This window comes from Lissotriton vulgaris, chromosome 8 (assembly GCF_964263255.1).
Source record: "Lissotriton vulgaris chromosome 8, aLisVul1.2, whole genome shotgun sequence".
Classification (NCBI taxonomy): Eukaryota; Metazoa; Chordata; class Amphibia; order Caudata; family Salamandridae; genus Lissotriton; species Lissotriton vulgaris.
In genome coordinates, this window is record NC_141696.1 from 1,408,782,359 (window position 1) to 1,408,802,876 (window position 20,518).

At 53.6% G+C, this 20,518-nt stretch overlaps 1 protein-coding gene across 1 annotated transcript in view; it reads right to left on the reverse strand.

Moving 5' to 3' along the window:
* BRWD1 (bromodomain and WD repeat domain containing 1) overlaps positions 1-20,518 on the reverse strand; it is a 2,503,800-nt gene that overhangs the window by 864,124 nt on the left and 1,619,158 nt on the right. The window contains exon 31 of the mRNA XM_086935423.1: positions 18,789-18,909. Coding sequence (XP_086791549.1) covers positions 18,789-18,909 — 121 coding nt within the window. The remainder of the gene's footprint in view (positions 1-18,788; positions 18,910-20,518) is intronic.

A 20,518-nucleotide genomic window follows, 5' to 3' on the forward strand; every position in this document is an offset into this window, starting at 1 on the left:
GGATGGGCGTAATAGCATGGCGGAACTGCAAGTATCTAAAGAACTGGGTCCGGGGCATGTCATATTCATCTTGCAGCTCCTGGAACGACTTTAGGGTCGTACCCCTGACAATGTGGCCTATGGCCGAGATGCCAATCGCGTCCCAGCCACAGAACCCCTGCAGGGACATCAATGCCGGTAGTTGCCCAATCTGCCACAATGGGGTTTCTCTCGTTAGCCTATTCCACCACCCCATGTGGTGGAGTGTTCCGCGCCATATTTGGAATACTATTTGAGTGACCACCGGGAGCCTCTTCCTCTTAACAGCCGAAAACAATAGGACGTGTAACGTATCAGGGTCCATCAGGTGCCTTTCCAGGGCATAGGCCGGATCACTTCGATCTCCGTACCACCAGTCGTTCAGTACCAAGAGGTGAGAGGATTGATAATAAGACAGGATATCTGACGTTGCTAGGCCACCACAATACGTGGAAAGAAAACATGTGCGGAGCGCCACCCTCGCCACTCCCCCGGCCCAAAGAAAGTTACCGAGCGCCGAATTGACCTGCCGGAACCACTGCGGTGATATAGGGTACGTGTGGTTCTGTAATTGATATAAGAGACGCGGGAGGGCCACCATTTTAAATATGGCCGAACGTCCGTACACATTCAGGGGCATGCGGGACCAAGTATTCATGTCAGAGCGGATACGCTCCCACACGGGCACCACATTGCGCATCCAGGAGACCCCACGCAAATCCGTCAAGAACACCCCAAAGTATTTAATGCCTCCCGTTGCTTCCTGCAGTGTCGCCGCCCAGGACCCTAGGCCACGACGCTCCCCCAGTACCCACAGTACTGACTTACGCAGGTTCAGGTGGAGGCCCGACACTTCTCCAAATATGCGCATGATGTCAAGGACCCGCAGCCCAGACCTGTTCAGATCCGTGAGAAAAAAGAGGACATCGTCAGCATATAGTGCTATTCTATCAGGGAGGGGGCGTGGCTAGGGCGCCGATGTAGGTGGACGCGGGACTCCGGAGCTCCTCCGTGCCCGCCTCGCACCACCACACATCCTGCACCCCGACTCACTCCTTGACCCCCCAACAGTGCCCAGGTGGACACCAGGGGCACGCAGGGAGATTTTGGAGGACCGGGGGCCCCTGTAACTGCCCCCGCCGGACTTCTATCGGTGAGCGCGGCACATGGGGACGGGAAAGCCCAAAATGGCGGCCGCCGTCCTGATGAGACGCGCCTGGTGACGGAGCCCGAGAGAAGGGGAGAAGCCCCCTGGAGCTGAGGTGGCGGGCCACTGGTGAGAAGAGACCCTCCGGGAGCGGGCAGCGGTGAGGGGTAGAGGCTGCCACCCTCGCGGGCGGATTTGGGGGACCGGGGAAAATCGGCCTGCCTGACCCCAAAATGGCGCCGACAGAGACCCGGCGATCGCCTTAGCGGCCGGCTGGAGATCCACTGGACCCGCGTGGGGCACTGAGACAGCGTGGGACACCTGACCTGCCCCCCTGGTGGTGATCTGAGGGGAGAGCCTACACCACGGGGGATCTGGGGACACACGAGTGCGGCAGGCGGCGAGAAGAGCGGGGGACGAGGTACTGGCTACCCTTCCCCACGCGCCTTCGACTTTGAAGGCGGGAAGAGGCACCTATCTGGCCTTGACGGTCGTTTGCTGGGCCGCGGTGGCCGCGTGGGGTGCTGGACCTGCGGAGAGCACCTGTCCTGCCCTCCTGGCGGTGGCAGTGCCAGGGAGCCTGCGCCACAGGTGATCGGTGGCACATACGTGAAGAGGGCGACGGGGAGAGCAGGGGACGAGTTGCTGGCGTCCCGCCCTCATGAGGCGCTGAAATAGAGGACGGAAGAAAGCGCCTAACTGGCCGGGGACGCCCGAATACAGGGGGCCAGACTGGTGATCAGTGGCGCACACCCTGCCTGAGCCTTCCAGGTGCCCTGACCTGGGGCGCTGGTGCCCCACGACGCTGGTGGGACAGGACCTGGCCTCTGGACGATACCGCGGACCGGACCCCGCGAGGCGCAGGCCCAGAGATCGAAAGGGACGGCGGACCTGAGGAGGACGGGGAGCGGGAACATCGGCGGCCGCTGCGGAGGCATCGGACGAGCGCTGCCCGCAAGGATGGTACGTGGCAGCAGGAAGAAGGGCTTCGAGGCCCTGAGGCTGGACGACCCGGGACACCCTGACGACGACGTCCCGCCTGGGGGGGGAGCTGGGGTCTCGGCCCACCCGCGAGACCCCTCCCTGGGAGACATTATGCAGGCGATTGTGGCGTCGCGGGAGGCTCTCGAGAAGCGCATAGACACCATTGGGTCGGACCTGACCCTACTGAAGGACGACCACAAGAAGCTGAAGGAGCGAGTGGCGACCTCTGAAGTAACCCTGAAAAGTCTCCCAGGGGACGTAGTGCAGCTGAAAAAGTCACTGGCGGCCATGGCACAGAAAGTACGGGTGCTGGAGCTCCGAGCGGAGGACAGTGAAGGGCGCTCTCGGCGCAATAACCTCCGCCTCGTTGGGGTCCCTGAAAACACAGAGGGGCGGGACGCGGTCACCTACCTGGAGGGCTGGCTGCGATCTGAGGTGGCCCCGGAGGGGCTCTCGCCGTTCTTTGCCATTGAACGTGCACACAGGGTCCCTGCGCGTCCCCCCAAACCGGGGGCGCCTCCGCGTCCGATTGTACTGCGCCTCCTGCACTTCAGGGACAGAGACCACATACTGCAGAAGGTGAGAGATGTCCCGGACCTGAGAATCGACAACAGCAGGGTCATGATCTTTCCGGACTTCACCAGGGATGTGCAAAAACAGCGGGCCTCCTTCCTGGCGGTCAAGCGAAAATTGAGGTCGCTACAACTGCCCTATGCTATGCTGTTCCCGGCGCGGCTGCGGGTGGTCGATAGAGAACGCACGCACTTTTTTACAACGCCACAGGAGGCCTGGAGCTGGTTGGATGCGAGGGGGGAGCCGAACACGGACCCCACACCACAGACCCCTCCCAGGAGACACTCCACGGAAACGACACCACCGCGACGACCTGGCTCCCCTTCGGACTGGCAGCAGGAACGGGCCAAGGCGGTGCAGGCAGTGGTGGCCATCAGCCAGGGGGACGCCAGCCCCTCCAGCAGCGCGTCGGAGCAGTCGAAAGCCAGTGCTCCCAGCCCTGGCTCCAGCAGCGGACACGAGCTGTCAGAGACAGACATGCCGGTGGTGACTCCCCAGACGGCGGATGGTATCCTTGGCTGAGGAGGCTCGTGGGACACTGGCCACATAAGTAAGGTATTGGGGCGTGCAGGCGGGGGGGGCCACTACTGGACGCTATGCCGTGAGGTGCGAGTGCCCCCCGGGACTTCTTACTGAGACCTTGGGGACGGGGAGAGTCGGGAGACCTCTCCTGTTTGATGTTAGGGGTGTGGGGCGGGGGGTTTCGGGCCTGTATGGAGCCGGCATCGCTGCCTCTCCAGCCCTATTTTGTAGTGACACGCTTTTTGATACTTGAGTTTGGATGGGGTTTCCACGTTGGTTGTCTGTCCGGGGGTGTGGGTGTTGGGGTAGTTTGACTATGCAAGTTGGGGGGGGATCGAGGGAGGGACCTAGGCTTGCCGGGGGGGTTGCTGAGAGGGCGAATGGGGCTTGGTGGACTCTGACATGGGATCCGACTTAGGCTACAAATGTCTCACATGGAACGTAAGGGGGATGCACTCGATGCATAGGCGCCATAAGATCCACTCCTATCTGGTCAGGCGGGGCATACACATAGCCTTCCTTCAGGAAACCCATCTGCTGGACAAAGAGGGGAAGGCGCTACAGAGGCGCTGGAGGGGACAGGTCTTTCACACAGGTTACTCTGCTTATGCTAGGGGGGTGGCCGTCTGGATACGGGCGGGGGTCCCCTTTCAATGCACACAACAGGTAATTGACCCGGAGGGGAGATATATAATGGTACGAGGCAAGCTGGACGGGAGGGACCTTAACCTGGGTTGCGTGTACGCCCCGAATGTGGACCAACCTGCATTCCTCTCCCTACTGTCCAATAAACTAGCCCAGTTCTTAGTGGAGCCCCTGCTACTGGGCGGCGACTTTAACAGTGTGGCTGACACCGCCATGGATAGATCCCACCCCCCCCTTCCGAATGCACCAGCTGGTAGACTCGCACTCGCGCGCTCAGCCTGGCAACGCCAGTGGGGACTGGTCGACTCCTGGAGGGCTAACCACCCGGCGGACAGAGACTACTCATTCTTCTCCGCCCTTCACGAGTTACATGTCCGTATTGACACCTTCCTGTGCTCACAGGACGTGCACGCGGAAGTGTGCCACAGTGAGTACCTCACGCGCTCGATCTCGGACCACGACCCGCTTCTCGTGCGGCTGCGCTGGTCGCAGATCCGCCCGAGAATACCGGCTTGGAAGCTCCGCCCTGAGGCACTGGAAGATCAGCTCTTCCGCGCCACGATCGCCTCGGGCATCGAGGAGTATTTCCAGGTGAACGCGGGCACGGCGGGTTCGGCCACAACCGAATGGGACGCCTTCAAATCCGTACTACGGGGCCAGTGCATTGCGACGTCTTCGGGCGTGCGGAGAACACTACTGGCAGAAATTGAGAAGGAGGACGAGACCCTCCGGAGGATGGAGAGAGAGAGACCTGAACGGCCGGACATTCACGAGGCCCTGCTGGGGGCGCGGGAGGCGGTGGCGTCAACGGTGGAACGCCTCCGATGCTTTGATTACAAGGCCTACCTAACGCGGGCCAACCCGGCCCGCCGAAGCTCGGTCATTCTTGAGCTCAGAGACCACGCGGGGGCGGCGAGGTTTGATCAGCAGGGGATCAATGCACTGTTTTACGACTACTATACAGAGCTCTACCGCAGCAGGGTCCTCCCTTCGGTGGAGGAGTTCCAGTCCTTTATGGAGGGTCTTGACCTGCCGGAAATGGAAGAGGCGGACGCGAAGCGGCTCGGGGACCAGATCATGGAGAGTGAGGTGCGGGTCGCCATCAAGAGCATGGCGAGAAACAAGACACCGGGCACCGATGGATTCCCTACGGAATTCTATCTCACCTACGTGGATCTCCTGGCGCCCCGGCTGACGTGGCTCTACAACGAGTCGAGGCGGCTGGGCTGTCTCCCTGCGACCACGAGGGAGGCGTTGATTGTCCCCCTACTGAAGCCGGGTAAGCAGCCATGGGACAGATCGGCGTACCGCCCCCTGTCCATGCTCAACCTGGATTACAAGATCCTGAGCAAGGACTTGGCGACGCGTTTGCTCCCCCACATGCCCGTACTGGTGCATGCGGACCAGTCGGGTTTCATCCCGGCACGCAATACGGCGCTTAATGTGCGACGACTCCTGCACATCCTAGAGGCTGACACATACGATGGCGACGAGGCGGTGGTGTTTGCTGTCGACATGGAGAAGGCCTTCGACAGCCTGGAATGGCCTTATCTCTTCCATGTGCTACGAACGCTGGGCCTTGGCGAGGGCTTCGTCGATTGGACGAGACTGCTCTATACGAACGCGACGGCGAGAGTCAGAACAGGGAGGGTTATCTCTGAGATGTGTGGGGTGGGCAGGGGCACCCGCCAGGGATGCCCTCTTTCCCCCTTGCTGTTTGCCCTGGCTGTCGAGCCTCTCGCGGCGCGGGCCCGGCTGGGCCGGGCTTATCGGGGCCTGGACGTCTATGGCCAAATACACCACATCGCATTGTACGCTGATGACCTACTGATGTTCCTGGCGGACTCGGCGGACTCCCTGCGCGGAGCTAAGACTCTCCTGCAATCGCTGAGTACGGTATCTGGCCTCCGAGTGAACTGGGCGAAGTCCCACCTATTCCCGGCCCGCCCACGGAGAGAATGCCCGCAAATAACAGAAGGCGTGACTTGGGAAGAGAGATGCCTGCGATATCTTGGCACCTCGATCTTTCATGACAATGCTGATGTCCTTGAGGGGAATATCGGTACGGCGATCAGGCACGCTAAAGGGAGCTTCGACTTCTGGGGCACACTCCCATTGTCACTCATGGGGAGGGTGGCGCTTCTCAAGATGGTGACCCTGCCGCGGCTGCTTTACTTCTTCGGGACCCTACCGATCTGGATCCCAGCGAGCTACTTTCGACGGCTGCGGTCAATGGTCATCGGCTTTCTATGGGGGGCGGGCAGGCGTAGGGTGGCCCTTGCCACACTTCTCCGCCCTCGGGCGGACGGAGGTCTAGCTGTCCCAGACTATGAGCTCTACTACTTGGCGGCACAGCTGCAGTGGCTGACGCAGTGGGTGGCACGGGCTAGGAGAGAGGCGGACGGGTCGGGGGAGCCGGCGGGTCCGGTCCAAGTATTATCCCGGATTGTCCTGGGGCTTCCGATGGGGGACTTCCATCTCACGCAGGAGTTTGCAACGGCCAGAAAATGCTGGAACAGATACCGCCGGAGGTGCGGTATCGTGGTCCCGTACGCACCTGAGATCCCACTTAGACTCTGCGAGACATTGCCGCACGGGGGCTCGTGGCACGGGCTGGACGGCTGGGATCAGCGGGGGCTCTCGTCCATGGGCGATCTGTATGAAAACGGGGCGATGTTGCCCTTTGACCTCCTGCAAGAGCGCTTTGAGTTGGCGGGGGGGGACTTCCTCCTGCATGCGGCTTTAACGGCGGCGATCCGCAGGCACTGGGGGGCGGGCATGTCGGAGCCGACGCTGTCGCTGGGCTGCCGGTACGTCGTGATGATGACGGGGACGGTCAGGGCGGTCACGTGCCTATCTCGACGCATGGTCTCGGAATCCACCGCTCCACTGTTGGCCTTGAAGGCAAAATGGGAGGCTGATCTGGCGACTGAGATCCCCGAGGAGGCCTGGAATGGCATACTGGAAAGGGCCCGGAATGGCACGCGCAACGCGAGATTCCAGCTGGTGCACTTTTATGTCCTACATAGGGCTTACCTAACCCCTGACAAACTACATAAGTACTTCCCGGCCCACCCGGCGTCCTGCCCGCGTTGCCCAGCGGACCCAGCAGACTTCCGGCACATGTTCTGGTCCTGTCCCGAGCTGAGACCCTTTTGGGAGGAAGTAGTGGAGGTTCTGAGGGAGGTGACGGAGAGGGACCTGCAACTCACCATGGCACATTGCATGCTACACTGGTTCCCGCACACATCGAAGAACAAAGTCTCTAGCAAGTTCCTGGACTTAGGGCTCCTCCTGGCGAAGCGGGCCATTATGTCCCAGTGGAAGGCGTCCCGGGGCCCCGTGGTTGAGCGCTGGAAGGCTGAGCTGCTTAAATGGGCTAGGTGTGAGGGTGAGCTTCGCCTGCGGGCCGCACTCAGGATAGACAATGACATGGCACTGGAGAGAGCCAGGGCGTGGGAGGGGCTGGTCCTCGATCTCATGCGCCTGGACGAGGAAGAAGAGGACTCCCCGGTGCATAGTCCGGCTCAGGCGGGGCACCCGCCCACCGAGGGGACGGCTTAGGCCCACCTTGCTGCTTCACTACCCTTGCGTTCCAATGTGATGAACTATGACTGTTCGCTGATAAATCCTGTTGCCATGTCTCGGATCTGGTCCTACGAGAGGAGATGAGAGCTCGGTTAGGTGACTCTCTGGCACGCCTGGGGGGGTGGGGGGACCGGAAGGGGGCGGGGGTGATCGGGGGGGCTCTGGTCGAGGGGGGCGGGGTAGTTGGGGACGAGGGTGTTACGGGGGAGGGAGGGGGTTTTGTTAGAGGGGGGTGTACGTTGACTCCTGATTCCACTGGGCTTGAGACATGAGAGAGGGTGTGTTAGGACTAAAAAGCAGCTCTGCCATCTCCCATCCAACTGGTGGCTTTAGATATACACGGATTGTCCCAGCGCAGTTTCTTTTGCCCGTGATTTTGCCGCTCGACCTCAGGGGTGTGAGCTGAATGGCTGTGTGATACAGGAGTAAGGGGACAGCGCTTCAACTGAATATCAATGGGAATGGTTCGATTATACTGTATGACTCTCTGATTTTGCTGCAATAAAAAAATATTTACAAAAAAAAAAAAAAAATAGTGCTATTCTATCAGAGGGTTCCTCTCTCCACTCAATGCCCCGCATCTGTGCGTCCATCCGGACCCACGCCGCCAATGGTTCCATAGCCAGGGCAAATAGATATGGCGATAGGGGGCATCCCTGCCTGGTGCCCTGACCTATAGAGAAGGAGTCAGACACTGCCCCAGCCACCCTCACCGACGACGTGAGATCCGTGTACAATAGTTGTAGGTAGGATAAAAAGTGGGGCCCTAAATTCAGGCGGGACAGAAGCGCACGGAGGTAGACCCAACTCACCGAGTCGAAAGCTCTATCAATGTCGGCCAGTAGAAGAGCCGCAGGAATCCGTGCCGCTCGGGCCGCCTCCACCGCCACCTGCGGGCGCCTAATATTGTGTCTCGTTGCTCTATGGGGCATAAACCCGGCCTGGTCTGGGTGTACAAGATCGGTAACATATGGGAGAAGGCGATTGGCCAGCGCTTTCGCCAATATCTTCGCTTCGGTATTTAATAACGATATTGGCCTATAGGACTCGGGTTGGTCTGGGGGCCTCCCTGTCCACAACAGATGAAACAATATTATCCAAGGTGTAAATTCTGGAAGAGAGGGTGTTAATGCTATTATCAATGACAGCAAGCACTTTTTTTTAAATTAGCTTGGTCTATCGCTCTTAAACGAGAAGCAGCCTCAACCTGCGACAGTTCCCAAACTTCATTGTAAATAGCATATATATATATATATATATATATATATATATATATATATATATTGTATTACAAAAGTGCACTAACTTGGAAGAGAGGAGGGAGCCGCCGGAGCAAGGGGCCGTGATACAGGGACTGTCCCTGACAACTAATGGCGGCGGCAGGTGCTGAAAACTAACGAGGGAACATCACAGTAACCGGGGTGCACCAGAGTACCTGAACCAAGCGGTGAGTCGACAATAGACCCCTGCGACCTTAGACAATTACAATGCCATTGCGGGACCCACTGTGGGATTGAAGAAAAGCCAGTAAAGACTACAGATCCCATAAACCTCGAGGGATCACGTGCTACCAAGCGCGCTCCGAACTAAACTACAAAGGATTAGCGGAAACTGCTTTACACATACCGCATTGCCATTTCCCCAGAAGAAAGTGCAGACAGCACTGAAACGCGTCGGGATGAGGACAAGTAATTACGGAAGCTGATGTACCCTCGCATGCAATAAAACAAGTTTAACTTGCCTGCTGCCGTGTGATCCTTCGCTGCAAGAGCACTTTTGTAATACAATATATATATATATATATATATATATATATATATATATATATATATATCTTTTAGATCTTCCACTCACGGGACCTTTAAAAAAATCAGCTAAATCAACATCATTGTTCAACAAAGATAAATGATGTTTAACAGACAGAAGGGTGGAATTTGTCAGCCAATTTTGACATAATTTCCCCACTGAATAGGTGGTAACTAAATGGGAATTTTCGAAACGGTGATCAGTTCTGTCCTGTGCAAGGCCAGGTGCTAAACCCAGAAAGCGATGTTGACAAGAATCAGAACTTGCTGGCTACAACAGCCAGCCCTCAAGCTTCAGTGACAAAATATTAAAAGAGGAGTTTGATTGTAAGTCATCAAGGGACATATCGGTATGATTGTTCCAATTAGGGTAAGCATACAGAGTAGGAATTTTAGGGGTATTCATTTGTTTTTTAAGTGGCCAAACCAAGACAAGTTGTTTGTGAGATCGTACTATTTAAAACCAACATGCAACCCGGAATAAGTCATGCATGGTGTAAAGCTTCAGTGCCCTGCACCTGCCAAGGTGTATAACCCCAAACAGATTTAAGATCAATGGTATCTTTCCATAGCTCGTAGACACCCACGGCTAACTGTTCCATAAAGGATGGGAATACAGTAATTTTATGTGAGTAAGCCTCACTTTAGAATTTGATTTGGAATTTAATTTCAAATAAATGGAGCTCGGATTAGACAGATCAAAATCAGTGAAATATGTGAATTTTTTCAAAAGAGTATTGGAGCTGCCTTCAAGGGGAGTAGGAAAATGTGCCCACTGGGTGTAATTACCCATATTTCTAAACATATTAGCCTTATGTAGAAAATGATGGCATTAGTGTTGGTAGCAGAACAAGTCTGCGTAGTTTGCAGTGTCTAAATATAAATCCTCAGCATTAAAAGCAGCATATTTCAAATCAGAAAAGAGAGCTTCAATGGCTTGGACATCTCAATCATCAGAACATATAATTTGTTTCCCCCATCCCCCATTGAAACACAAAGTACATTTGGAACATTAACCACCTCTGTGGGTCCATGAAGTTGAAATTGTACAGCATCCCATACAATCCCATCTAGCACAGACCAGGCTGAGATGTTGACAAAAGTCTGGTCTCTTTTTATGATGTGTGATGAGGAGTGTGGGGCCAAAGCTCCATCAATTAATCTGATTTTTGATCGTTCAGCTACATAGTGTCCATTTACTAGCTGAAAAAATACCATCACAAATCCAATCGACATGAACAAAAGAATGGAAATGAGAACCAACCTGATGTAAGTCCAAGGTGGAACTAAAAAATATCTTTTAACCCAAGTAACAAAAATAGCAAACCTCGATGGTACACTCAATGTTATAGAGTCAGAGTCAAATGAAAAAAGTGACTGGTCAAATGGACTTGTCTGCACACCAGGCAATGACACATCTGTGGGATAGGCGTACTCAGTATCTTCATTTGGATCGCCAGCTGGCGGATTTAATAATGGATTAGTAACTGTAGACATCTAAATGGCAACGCCAGGCCTGTTGATATTAGCCGAAGCCAAAACAATATTTCTTAGCATCGCTGGACAAGAGACCTCAGGAGTCAAACTAAAAAAAATCAGCCACTCGTTGTACCGGTTTTCCTTGCGACCAGGAAGTGGTGGTAAAATGACGGTTCTTGTGCCCTACACGCCAAGCGCTGGAACTAGTGCATGATAAGAGGGGCTAAACTCCTTCTTGTTCTCCACCTTCTCACGGACCAGGTTACCGACTCGGGGTAGCCAGCCAACTACCGGACTCTGTAGAGCAGCTTCAGCTCCAGACGTGGACAAACATTTGTAGGCCAAAGAGAATTTTGTATGTCGTCCGCCCACCCAGAGATCTTCTAGGGTGATTATTAAGTGCACGTTGTACGCTATACAAATGGGCGAACCAGTTCCTGCCAGTACCCAAAACCCTAGCTGTCAAGGATTGCTTTAAGTCATGGTTCATTTGCTCCACAACAGAATTGCCCTCAGGCCGGTATGGAGATGAAAATTTCACCTGCACCCCCAAAGACCCCATGGCTTCCTTGTACGCCTTAGAGGCGAACGCCGGACCCTGGTCAGAATGGAAGGTGCCACAAGCAAAACTTCCCACAAAGACACGCAAATCCCTGATGACAGTTCAAGCATCAGCACTTCTTTGTGGCCAAACTCATAAAAAACGTGTGCACAAATCCACTGCAACTAAGATATACTTATACACAGTATCAGAAGAAAAAGGACCGCAGTGATCTAAATAAACACAACCAAGTGGTCTATTAGATTTATACAGCTGAGTTTGTGGCGGCCATGCAGCAGTCGAAGGTTTAATCTGCTGACATATATCACAAGAAAGGACATATGCACAAGTTACTACTTGTGTAACGATATATCTGTAAGAGACATTAGTTAGTGATAGATTCCTTACTGTAGAATATCCCCAGACGTCAGACTGGATCCGGAAACTTTTGTGTAGCAGTACCCTTAAGCATGGGTAGGCGTCGTCTGCGGCTCCGCGTCCGAAGTCGGCGTCGTGATGACGTCGTCGGAGTAGTTAGACGCCACTTCCGCATGCTGACGTCAGTTCTTAGACACAGCTTTTCCGCGCCAGAAGCGCATAGCTATGCTAAAAACCACCACTGGTGCCTTGAAACTAGGGCCCTGAAAGGGGATGACCTTAACCCTAGATATCGGTTCACAGAACTGGGAGGATGGGTGAGTCGGTAAGGAATCTATCACAGATATATCGTTACACAAGTAGTAACTTGTGCATCTGAAAGAGACACGATAGTGATAGATTTATTACCTTAGAATAGATACCCCAGCAATACCAACCCCGGTGGTGGGTCTGCGAACCAATAATCACACCAGAAAGTCATGGAGGACGGAACGGCCAAAGAAGCCATCCCTCCGGACTTGGCTGTCCAGGCAATAGTGTCTTGCAAACGTGTGCAGCGAGGCCCACGTAGCCGCCTGGCAAATGTCCTGCAAAGGCACTCCTCGGCCCAAGGCAGTTGTAGTCGCTGTGGCCCGAGTGGAATGAGCCCTCAGCGCAACAGGGGGTTCCTTTTTAGCCAAGGAGTAACACGCCTGGATACACAAGATGATCCACCGTGAGATGGTCCGCTTGTGCACCGCTTTCCCCTTCTTAGCGCCCACGTAACCAACAAAGAGTTGGTCATCCACCCGGAACTGGCGTTTGCGATTCAGATAGAAAGAGAGCGAACGTTTTGGGTCCAGACGGTGGAGCCTCTCTTCCTCTCTTGAGGGATGCGGAAGCAGAAAGAAGGTGGGCAAGGTGATGGAGTGACCGATGTGGAAGGCCGTGACTACCTTGGGAAGAAAAGAGGGCCGTGTCCTCAACACAACCTTCTCCGGATGGACCGACAGGAAAGAAGGTTTACAGGATAGAGCCTGGAGCTCACTCACTCTCCTGGCAGAGGTGATGGCTACCAGGAAGGCAGTCTTCAAAGTGAGAAGGCGAAGAGGACAGTTGTGAAGTGGCTCAAAGGGAGCACAAATCAGAAAAGTAAGAACCAAGTTCAAGTCCCACTGAGGCATCACAAAGGGCACAGGAGGGAACGTGTGCGTGATGCCTGTCAAGTATCGGTTAACAATAGGGTACTAGAACAAAGAAGGTTGATCAGGCAGCCTTAAATAGGCTGAAAGAGCAGAAAGGTAGCCCTTGATAGTGCCCAGAGCAGAGCCCTGCTGGGCAAGAGAAAGAAGAAAGAGAAGAACCTCAGAAAGAGGGGCAGAGAGAGGATCCACAGCCTTTGCTGTGCACCATGCCACAAATCTGTTCCACCTGCAGGCGTATACTGACTTTGTGGAGGGACGCCTGGCTGCCAGAATGATTTAACAGACTTCAGGAGGCAAGTCAAGTGGCCTCAACTGTCGCCACTCAATCTCCAAGCATGGAGGTGGAGACCGGACAGGTTTGGGTGGAGGACCATCCCCTGCTACTGAGACAGAAGGTCCTCCTGAAGAGGCAGACAAACCGGGGGATCGACTGACATACTGAGTAGCTCGGGATACCAGTACCTTCGTGCCCAGTCCGGAGCCACAAGGATGACTTGCGCCCGGTCGTGCCTGATCTTCTTCAGCACTCTGGGCAGAAGTGGTATAGGCGAAAAAGGCGTACAACAGACCGCAACTCCACTTGCGACGAAAAGCGTCTCCAAGCGAGTGCCGCCTTGGAAATTCCAATGCGCAGAACTGATGACATTGCGCGTTCTCTTCGGTGGCGAATGGATCTAACCAAGGCTCTCCCCACTGCAAAAAGAGACCTTGCGCCACGTCCGAGTTCAGACGCCATTCGTGATCCATCATGCACCGGCGGCTGAGTTCGTCCGCCCTGGCGTTCAGAGAACCTGCCAGGTGTTGAACCACGAGGGTCACGCCCTGATGTTCCAGCCACTGCCAGAGGCGCAGAGCCTCCTGGCATAGGGTCCACGACCCCACCCCGCCCTGTTTGTTGCAGTACCACATGAGTGCAGTGCAAGTGTTCATGGTGTGGTCCGTGAACACCTGCACTGCACTCCCTCGGACAGAGGGGAGGAATGCCTTCAGTGCTAGACGAATCGCCCACAGCTCCAAAAGGTTGATATGGAGCCGGGACTCCGCCGGAGACCAGAGTCCTCTGATCTCCGCCTCTCCCATGTGGCCTCCCCAGCCCTGGAGGGATGCGTCCGTCACAACTATGTGCTCCTGTTGGGGAAGGGAGAGGGATCTGCCGCTAACCCAATCGTGGTTCGTGAGCCACCACTGCAGCTGTCTCGCAGTGCCCTTCGAGATCAGGACATGGTCGGACAGGTTGCCCTGATGCTGGGCCCACTGAAACTTCAGGTCCCACTGCAGAGCCCGCATCCACCAACTGGCGTGATGCACCAGAAGGATGCAGGAAGCCATCAGCCCCAGAAGCCGCAGCGTCAATCTGACCGAAACCCAGGATAAAGGCCGAAAGACCGGAATCAGAGCCTGTACATCCCGAACCCGCTGTTCGGGTGGGTAAACCCGAAACTGCGCCGAGTCGAGAACCGCTCCGATGAAAAGGAGCTTCTGAGAGGGGCACAGGTGTGACTTCGGCACATTGATGGAGAACCTCAGCTGGTGCAAGAGGTCTGCCGTCGGCTGGAGGTGGCTGACGACTGTCTGGGGCGAGCCCGCCTTCAACAACCAGTCTTCGAGGTAGGGGGAAGACTGAAACCCCTAACCTGCGCAGATGAGCTGCGACCACCGCCATCACCTTCGTGAACACCCGTGGGGCGCTGGTAAGGCCGAAGGGGAGCAAAGTAAACTGAAAGTGCTTGTGGCCTACCATTAACCGTAGGTAACGCCGGTGGGCCGGCAGGACGGGGATGTGGAAATAAGCGTCCTGCAAGTCCAAAGCCACCATCCAGTCTCCTGGGTCCAGGGCAGCTAAGACCTGAGCCAGAGTCAGCATTTTGAACATCTCCTTTCGGAGGAAGCCGTTGACGTTCAGTAGATCCAAGATACGGCGCAGGCCCCCTTTGCCCTTCTTAGGCACCAGAAAGTAGTGGGAGTAACAACCACACCCTACTTCTGGCCCAGGAACGCGCTCGATGGCTCCCTTGGCTAAGAGGGCCGTAACTTCCTCTCACAGAAGATTCAAGTGATCCCCGGACACACGGTGGTACTGCGGTGGCATGGCTGATGGGACGCCTCAAAAGGGAGGGAGTAGCCCCTTCGGACGATTAGCAGCACCCACCTGTCCGAGGTGACAGTGCGCCAGCGGAAGTGGTGATGGCGAACCCTGCCCCCCACTGGCGTCACGTGGGCCTGAAAGCACGGACTAGGAGGCTTTAGAGGCAGGTGCTGCGGAGGAAGGTGTGGACTGGCCTCGCCGTTGTCCCTGACCGACGCCTCAGCGGTTTCCACGGCCGCCACCGCATTGGAAATTAGACTGCGGTGCGTGGCTGGCAGCTCGTGTGGTCGCGCCCATTCCTTGGCCACGAAAGGAGCGAAAGGCACCCGTTTGCTGGCGCGGGCCGAGAGGCCCAAGGACTTGGCCGTAGCCCTTGAGTCCTTAAAGCGCTGAAGCGCATGGCGACGGCCTTCAAACGGCATGTCCATGAGAGTAGTCAGGACATCGGCCGAAAAAAGTTGGCGGACCTCAAACAGGCGTGGCGACGAATCACCACCGTCGTTGCCATCGCTCTGCCCAGTGAGTCGGTGGTATCCAGCCCACACCGGATGGAAAGACGTGCTGCATCTCAACCCTCCGCAGAGGCCTGGTTGAGTTTAGCCCTGACCTCCACCGGACATTCTGGCAGCACGTCCGCGTCCGTGTCCCACAGAGAGTGGGTGTAGCAGCCCAAGAGACATGCGGTGTTGGAAGACCGCAGTCCCAAACTCAGGGAGGAGAATACCTTTTTCCCGTATTGCTCATACCTCTTGGATTCCCGATAGGGAATGCGGACTGGGAGTTGGACGCCTGGATGACCAGGCTCTCGGGGGTGGGATGGGTGGACAGGAAACATGGGTCGCCCGGAGCCGGACGGTGGCACCTGGCCACGTTCCTATCTACAGGCGGACCTGTAGCGGGCCTGGACCAAGTGCCCAAAAGAACGTCTGTCAAGGCCTCATTAAACGGCAGCAGAGGCTCAGCCGAGCTTGACTGCGGTTTAAGGACCTCAGTGAGGAGGTTAGTCCTCACGGCCGCGACGGAGAGCTCAAGGCCCAAGGCTTTGGCCGCCCTCGTCAGCACCACACTGTAGGTTGCCCCCTCTTCCGTAGACACAGTAGGAGGGGAGACAAAACCAGTGTCTGGCGAAGTGTCCAGACCACTGGCATCCCCAAGTTCACCTGTCCAGTCCTGCTGGGACTGACAATCACATGTCAGAGGGTCCTCAGATCCCTCCCAATACACCTCGTCACCCATCTCCTGATAGTCAGGGTTGTCATAGGATGGGGCTAGTTCGTTTAAGTAAAAATCTCCCATGGGCGTCGAAAGCGGCGCCCAGCGGCGCCGCCGGAACCGGAGTGAGGGAGGCATCGGGAACGGCGTCGCTCGAAGGCGGCGCCGGGGGTGACACCCTAGGGACCGGTGCCGGTGAGGTCGTCAGGTCAACCAGCGACGACCCGGATCCGTCGAGGCCGAAACACCCGCCGGCATCGGGGCCGAAGCACCCGACCCACTGGGGCCCCCAGATGGGTCCGCTAGGCCCGAAGGTGCCACGGAGCCCGTCGGAGGAGAGAGCGACCTCATGGCCATGAGGAAACGCTCGATCTCCGGCGTCGCGTGCTGCCCAGGACCCGGAGGGTATGAAGCAGGCCGCGACGCCTGCGACTCCGACGGAGCCTCATGGGCAGTGTCACCCGAACCCCCGGCTGCGTCGGGGGGAGTCGTTAGAGCGATGACGCCTCTTTGACTTCTTGTGCTTACCTGACGACTTCGAGCCCGAAGACCAATGGTGACTCCCGGAGCTATGATGGCTCCGACCCCGCGACCGGTCCGTCGACCTCCGACCGGACCGGGGATCTCTCGCGACGCGGGCCGACTGCCGGAGCTCGAGCCGCTTGCGGGACCGCTCCCGCCTAGCTTTCGACGTCAGGGCTCGGCATTCGGGGCAGGCCTTGTCGTCGTGGTCGAAGCACCGGCGGTGAGGGTCGGTAACCGACTTCAGTCGGTCGCAGTCCTCACAGGGTTTTAATCCTGGCATCTCTACCGGCACCGTTCGGAGTCGAGAAGACTTGAAGAATGATCAAAAGGATAGAAAAAGTTAGTCAAAAATTTACTATGGGTACCACTTTTTCTGGATCAGCGCTGCTGGCGCGGAAAAAAGAAGAACTGGCGTCAGTGCGCAGAGGCGGCGTCTAAGTACTCCGACGACGTCATCACGGCGCCCACGACGCCGACGACGGACACGGGCCACGGACGCTGCCTACCGACGCGCATGGGTACTGCTACGCAGAAAAATATACGGATCCAGTCTGAGGCCTGGGGATATTCTAAGGTAAGGAATCTAATACTAACCTGTTTCTATCAGATGGTATTGTATAGCAAAGCAAATGGCTTTAACTTAATCAAAGGCGAGACCTATTGCATTTTCAATGCTTGTTTAAAAACGGCCCGAGCGGCAGGGACAGGGATTACGAGCTTTGGGAAGAGGAAGTGAAGAGAGGTCATGCTGCCGGCTGTGGCGCAGAAAAGGTAAATGGTAGATAAGGAGGTGGTTTGGAGTTTGTAGAATTCATTAGTGGGGAGGTAGTTGCGATTCACTGTAGATGATGGTAAAATCGGGGATGTACACTTTGAGAGTTGGAAAGGTTGGGAGTTTGGTGGGGGTATCACAATTAGTGTTAACATTGGATTATTTTAATAGAGTTCAGTTCGGGTGAGGGAGGAGGTATTGTAACGAGTAGCATTATTTTTGCATACAGTAAGTTTGAGCAGCCAGTTGTACTGTTTTTTCTATTTTCACTTTAGTTAACCCCTGACGAAGAATTGTAGGATTCGAAATGCATGGGGAGTATATAAATGTATTAAGCCCACATTAAAAACATGTTTGACCTCACATGCCTCCGGTAAAGCCTGGATTGGCAATATTTGGCATTTGAAAGTGGTGAATAAAGAATCATAGTGCAAACATGCTGGCTCTGTGGTGGTGAAGTAAAAAGGAAGATGTATGACACAAAGTTTGTATTTATGACTGACGAACTGGAAAGAAAAAAAAAAGAAAAAAATTATGCAATTTTGGAGGAAGTGTTTCATTCAGAAATGATTTCCTTTTCAGCAGTGCAACAGTTCTCTCCCAAAGTGCCCTTTGGGAGAGATTTTTCAAATCAAGCTGTGAATGGGGCGGTTTCACGCCTTCTGTTTGCACGCATTTCACATACTGAGTTGGGTAACAAGTTTAATGAATAAAGGAAAGGAGTGCATTCTCTCAATAATTTGAAGGGAATGTATGTGTGCCACGTGCACACATGTACATTTCAGTGGTGCAACAGGGTGTCCTTGTGACACCCTGGCACCCTTGAAATTGCATTCTCAATTTGCGATTCTCTAATTGAAAATCGCAAATTGAGAATGTCTTCCCTTTCATTCCAACGGGCCTATAGGCCCACAGTAATAAATGGGGAGGTATATTCCTTAATTGCGAATTGCAATTAAGGAAATGTAGGATTCGCAAAATTACTTGCAAACTCTACATACATAGCGTTTGGCGATTTTCAAATAGCGATTCTCTAAAAATTGCTATTTGAGAATCACAAATGTATCATTTGATACATATGCCCCTATGTTCATCTGTTGGAAGATTAAATTACCAAAATAGAATGCTGAATAACTTTTCATTTATATAATGCAGTCAGCAAAAGCGTGCTGAATAACTGTATTGGTAATTTTTTTAATATTTTAAGTATAGCAGCACCAATATGGCATTTTCACTTACCGAAACGCAATGTATCAATAAAATAAAGGAGGTGCCATTGAAGAAGCATTCTTCCCGTTATATATAAAAAGTAAAAGACTTCAAAAATACCTGTAAAAACGATTCACTAGTCTCATCCGAATCGTACCAAGGTCTGTTGGATAAGCGACCACCATGCCATATGCGGGATAAATTGATAAATCAACTGGACCAGCAAACGCTTTGGCAATTTCTGTCATAAAACAAAGTGTAGATCATCTTATTTTATTTTTACTTTTGTGTGTCCCCTCTTCACTGACACCTATCACATATAAACAAAATTGTATTTCTTCGCATAAAAAATAAATTACACCAGAAGGCATAGATGTATTTTGTGTGTCTTGAAATATTATTATTCAAAATGTTATAGTGCATATGAGAAAACAAGAACTTTGTCAGATAACCATGCAACGCAAAGGCACAGTTTGTTACTCCCAGGCATTGTGACCCAATGGTATAACAGTGGTGTACTCGAAGGACAAACTGTAGCAGGCGTAGTGCAAGAGGGATAATTAGAGATGAGAAGGTAAGAGGAGAGTCAGAGACCAAATATGTTGATTTGAATTTGACCAAATATGTAATTTGATATGGTTATAGGTAAGCAAACAAGACTATGCCTTGTTCCTTATCTGTAGTCTGTTATATTTCTATACGTACACTGTGGCATGGTTTTCAATTGTCATGCCTGGAGGAGAAAATGTCCTTTACCTCAGGAAATCTAAAATAACTGGTAAGGAAGGACAGAATATTTTATTTGGTATTACGGCTGATTTATTTACAGACTGTACAAGTACCTTGACACCTATGCACTTCCCTTTGTGGAATGATTGAACGGTGAGTGCAACACAATGGGACGCTTCTTTAAGTCTTTTCAGTATTAGGCTGTGGTTAATACATGGTGGACAATCATATCATCCCAACTAGAACTGTCTCTGTTAAGTTACTGTAAGAGTGGGTCATAAGAAACATGTAATAAAGTAGCACTTTCTGTAGCTCATAACATTTGTAAACACAAATGTGGGACATTTTGTATACAGAAGTGGTACATATCACAGACTCGTTATAATGAACAAGTTACTTACCTTCGGTAATGCTATATCTGTAAGAGACATAGAATAGTTATAGTTCCCCTACCTTACAATTACTCCCAAGGCGTCAGACTGGATCCGGAGAATTATTTTTCTAGCAGTACCCCAGAGCATCGGTAGGTGTCGGTCAACTCCGCGTTCATTGTCGGATTCATGATCATAGGGATGACGTTGCGATATCTACTTAGACGTCAGGTCATTATATGATATTCCAAGCCAGAAGCACAGAGCCATGCAAGACACTGACCACTGGTGCACAAAACTAGGGCCCTGAAAGGGAGTCACTTACCCAAGAAGTCAGTTTGCAGAACAGGGAGGATGGGAGTGGCGGTAAAGAATCTTTAACTAATATATGTCTCTTACAGATATATCGTTACCGAAGGTAAGTAACTTGTTCATCTGAAAGAGACCATCAGTTATAGATTCCTTATCTTAGAATAGATACCCCAGCAATATCATTCCTGGAGGTGGGTCTGCGAATTAAGTTGACACCAGAAAGTCCTGGAGAACTGAACGGTCAAAGAAGCCATGTCTCCGAACTTGGCGTACAAGTTACTTACCTTCGGTAACGATGTATCTGGTAGAGACAATTCTAGCCACAGATTCTTTAATGTAGAATTATCCCCAGGCATGAGACTGGATCTGGAAAACTTTTTGCTACAGCATCCCTGCACGCGGGCGTTGTCTACGTACGTGACGTCAGCGAGGTCACAC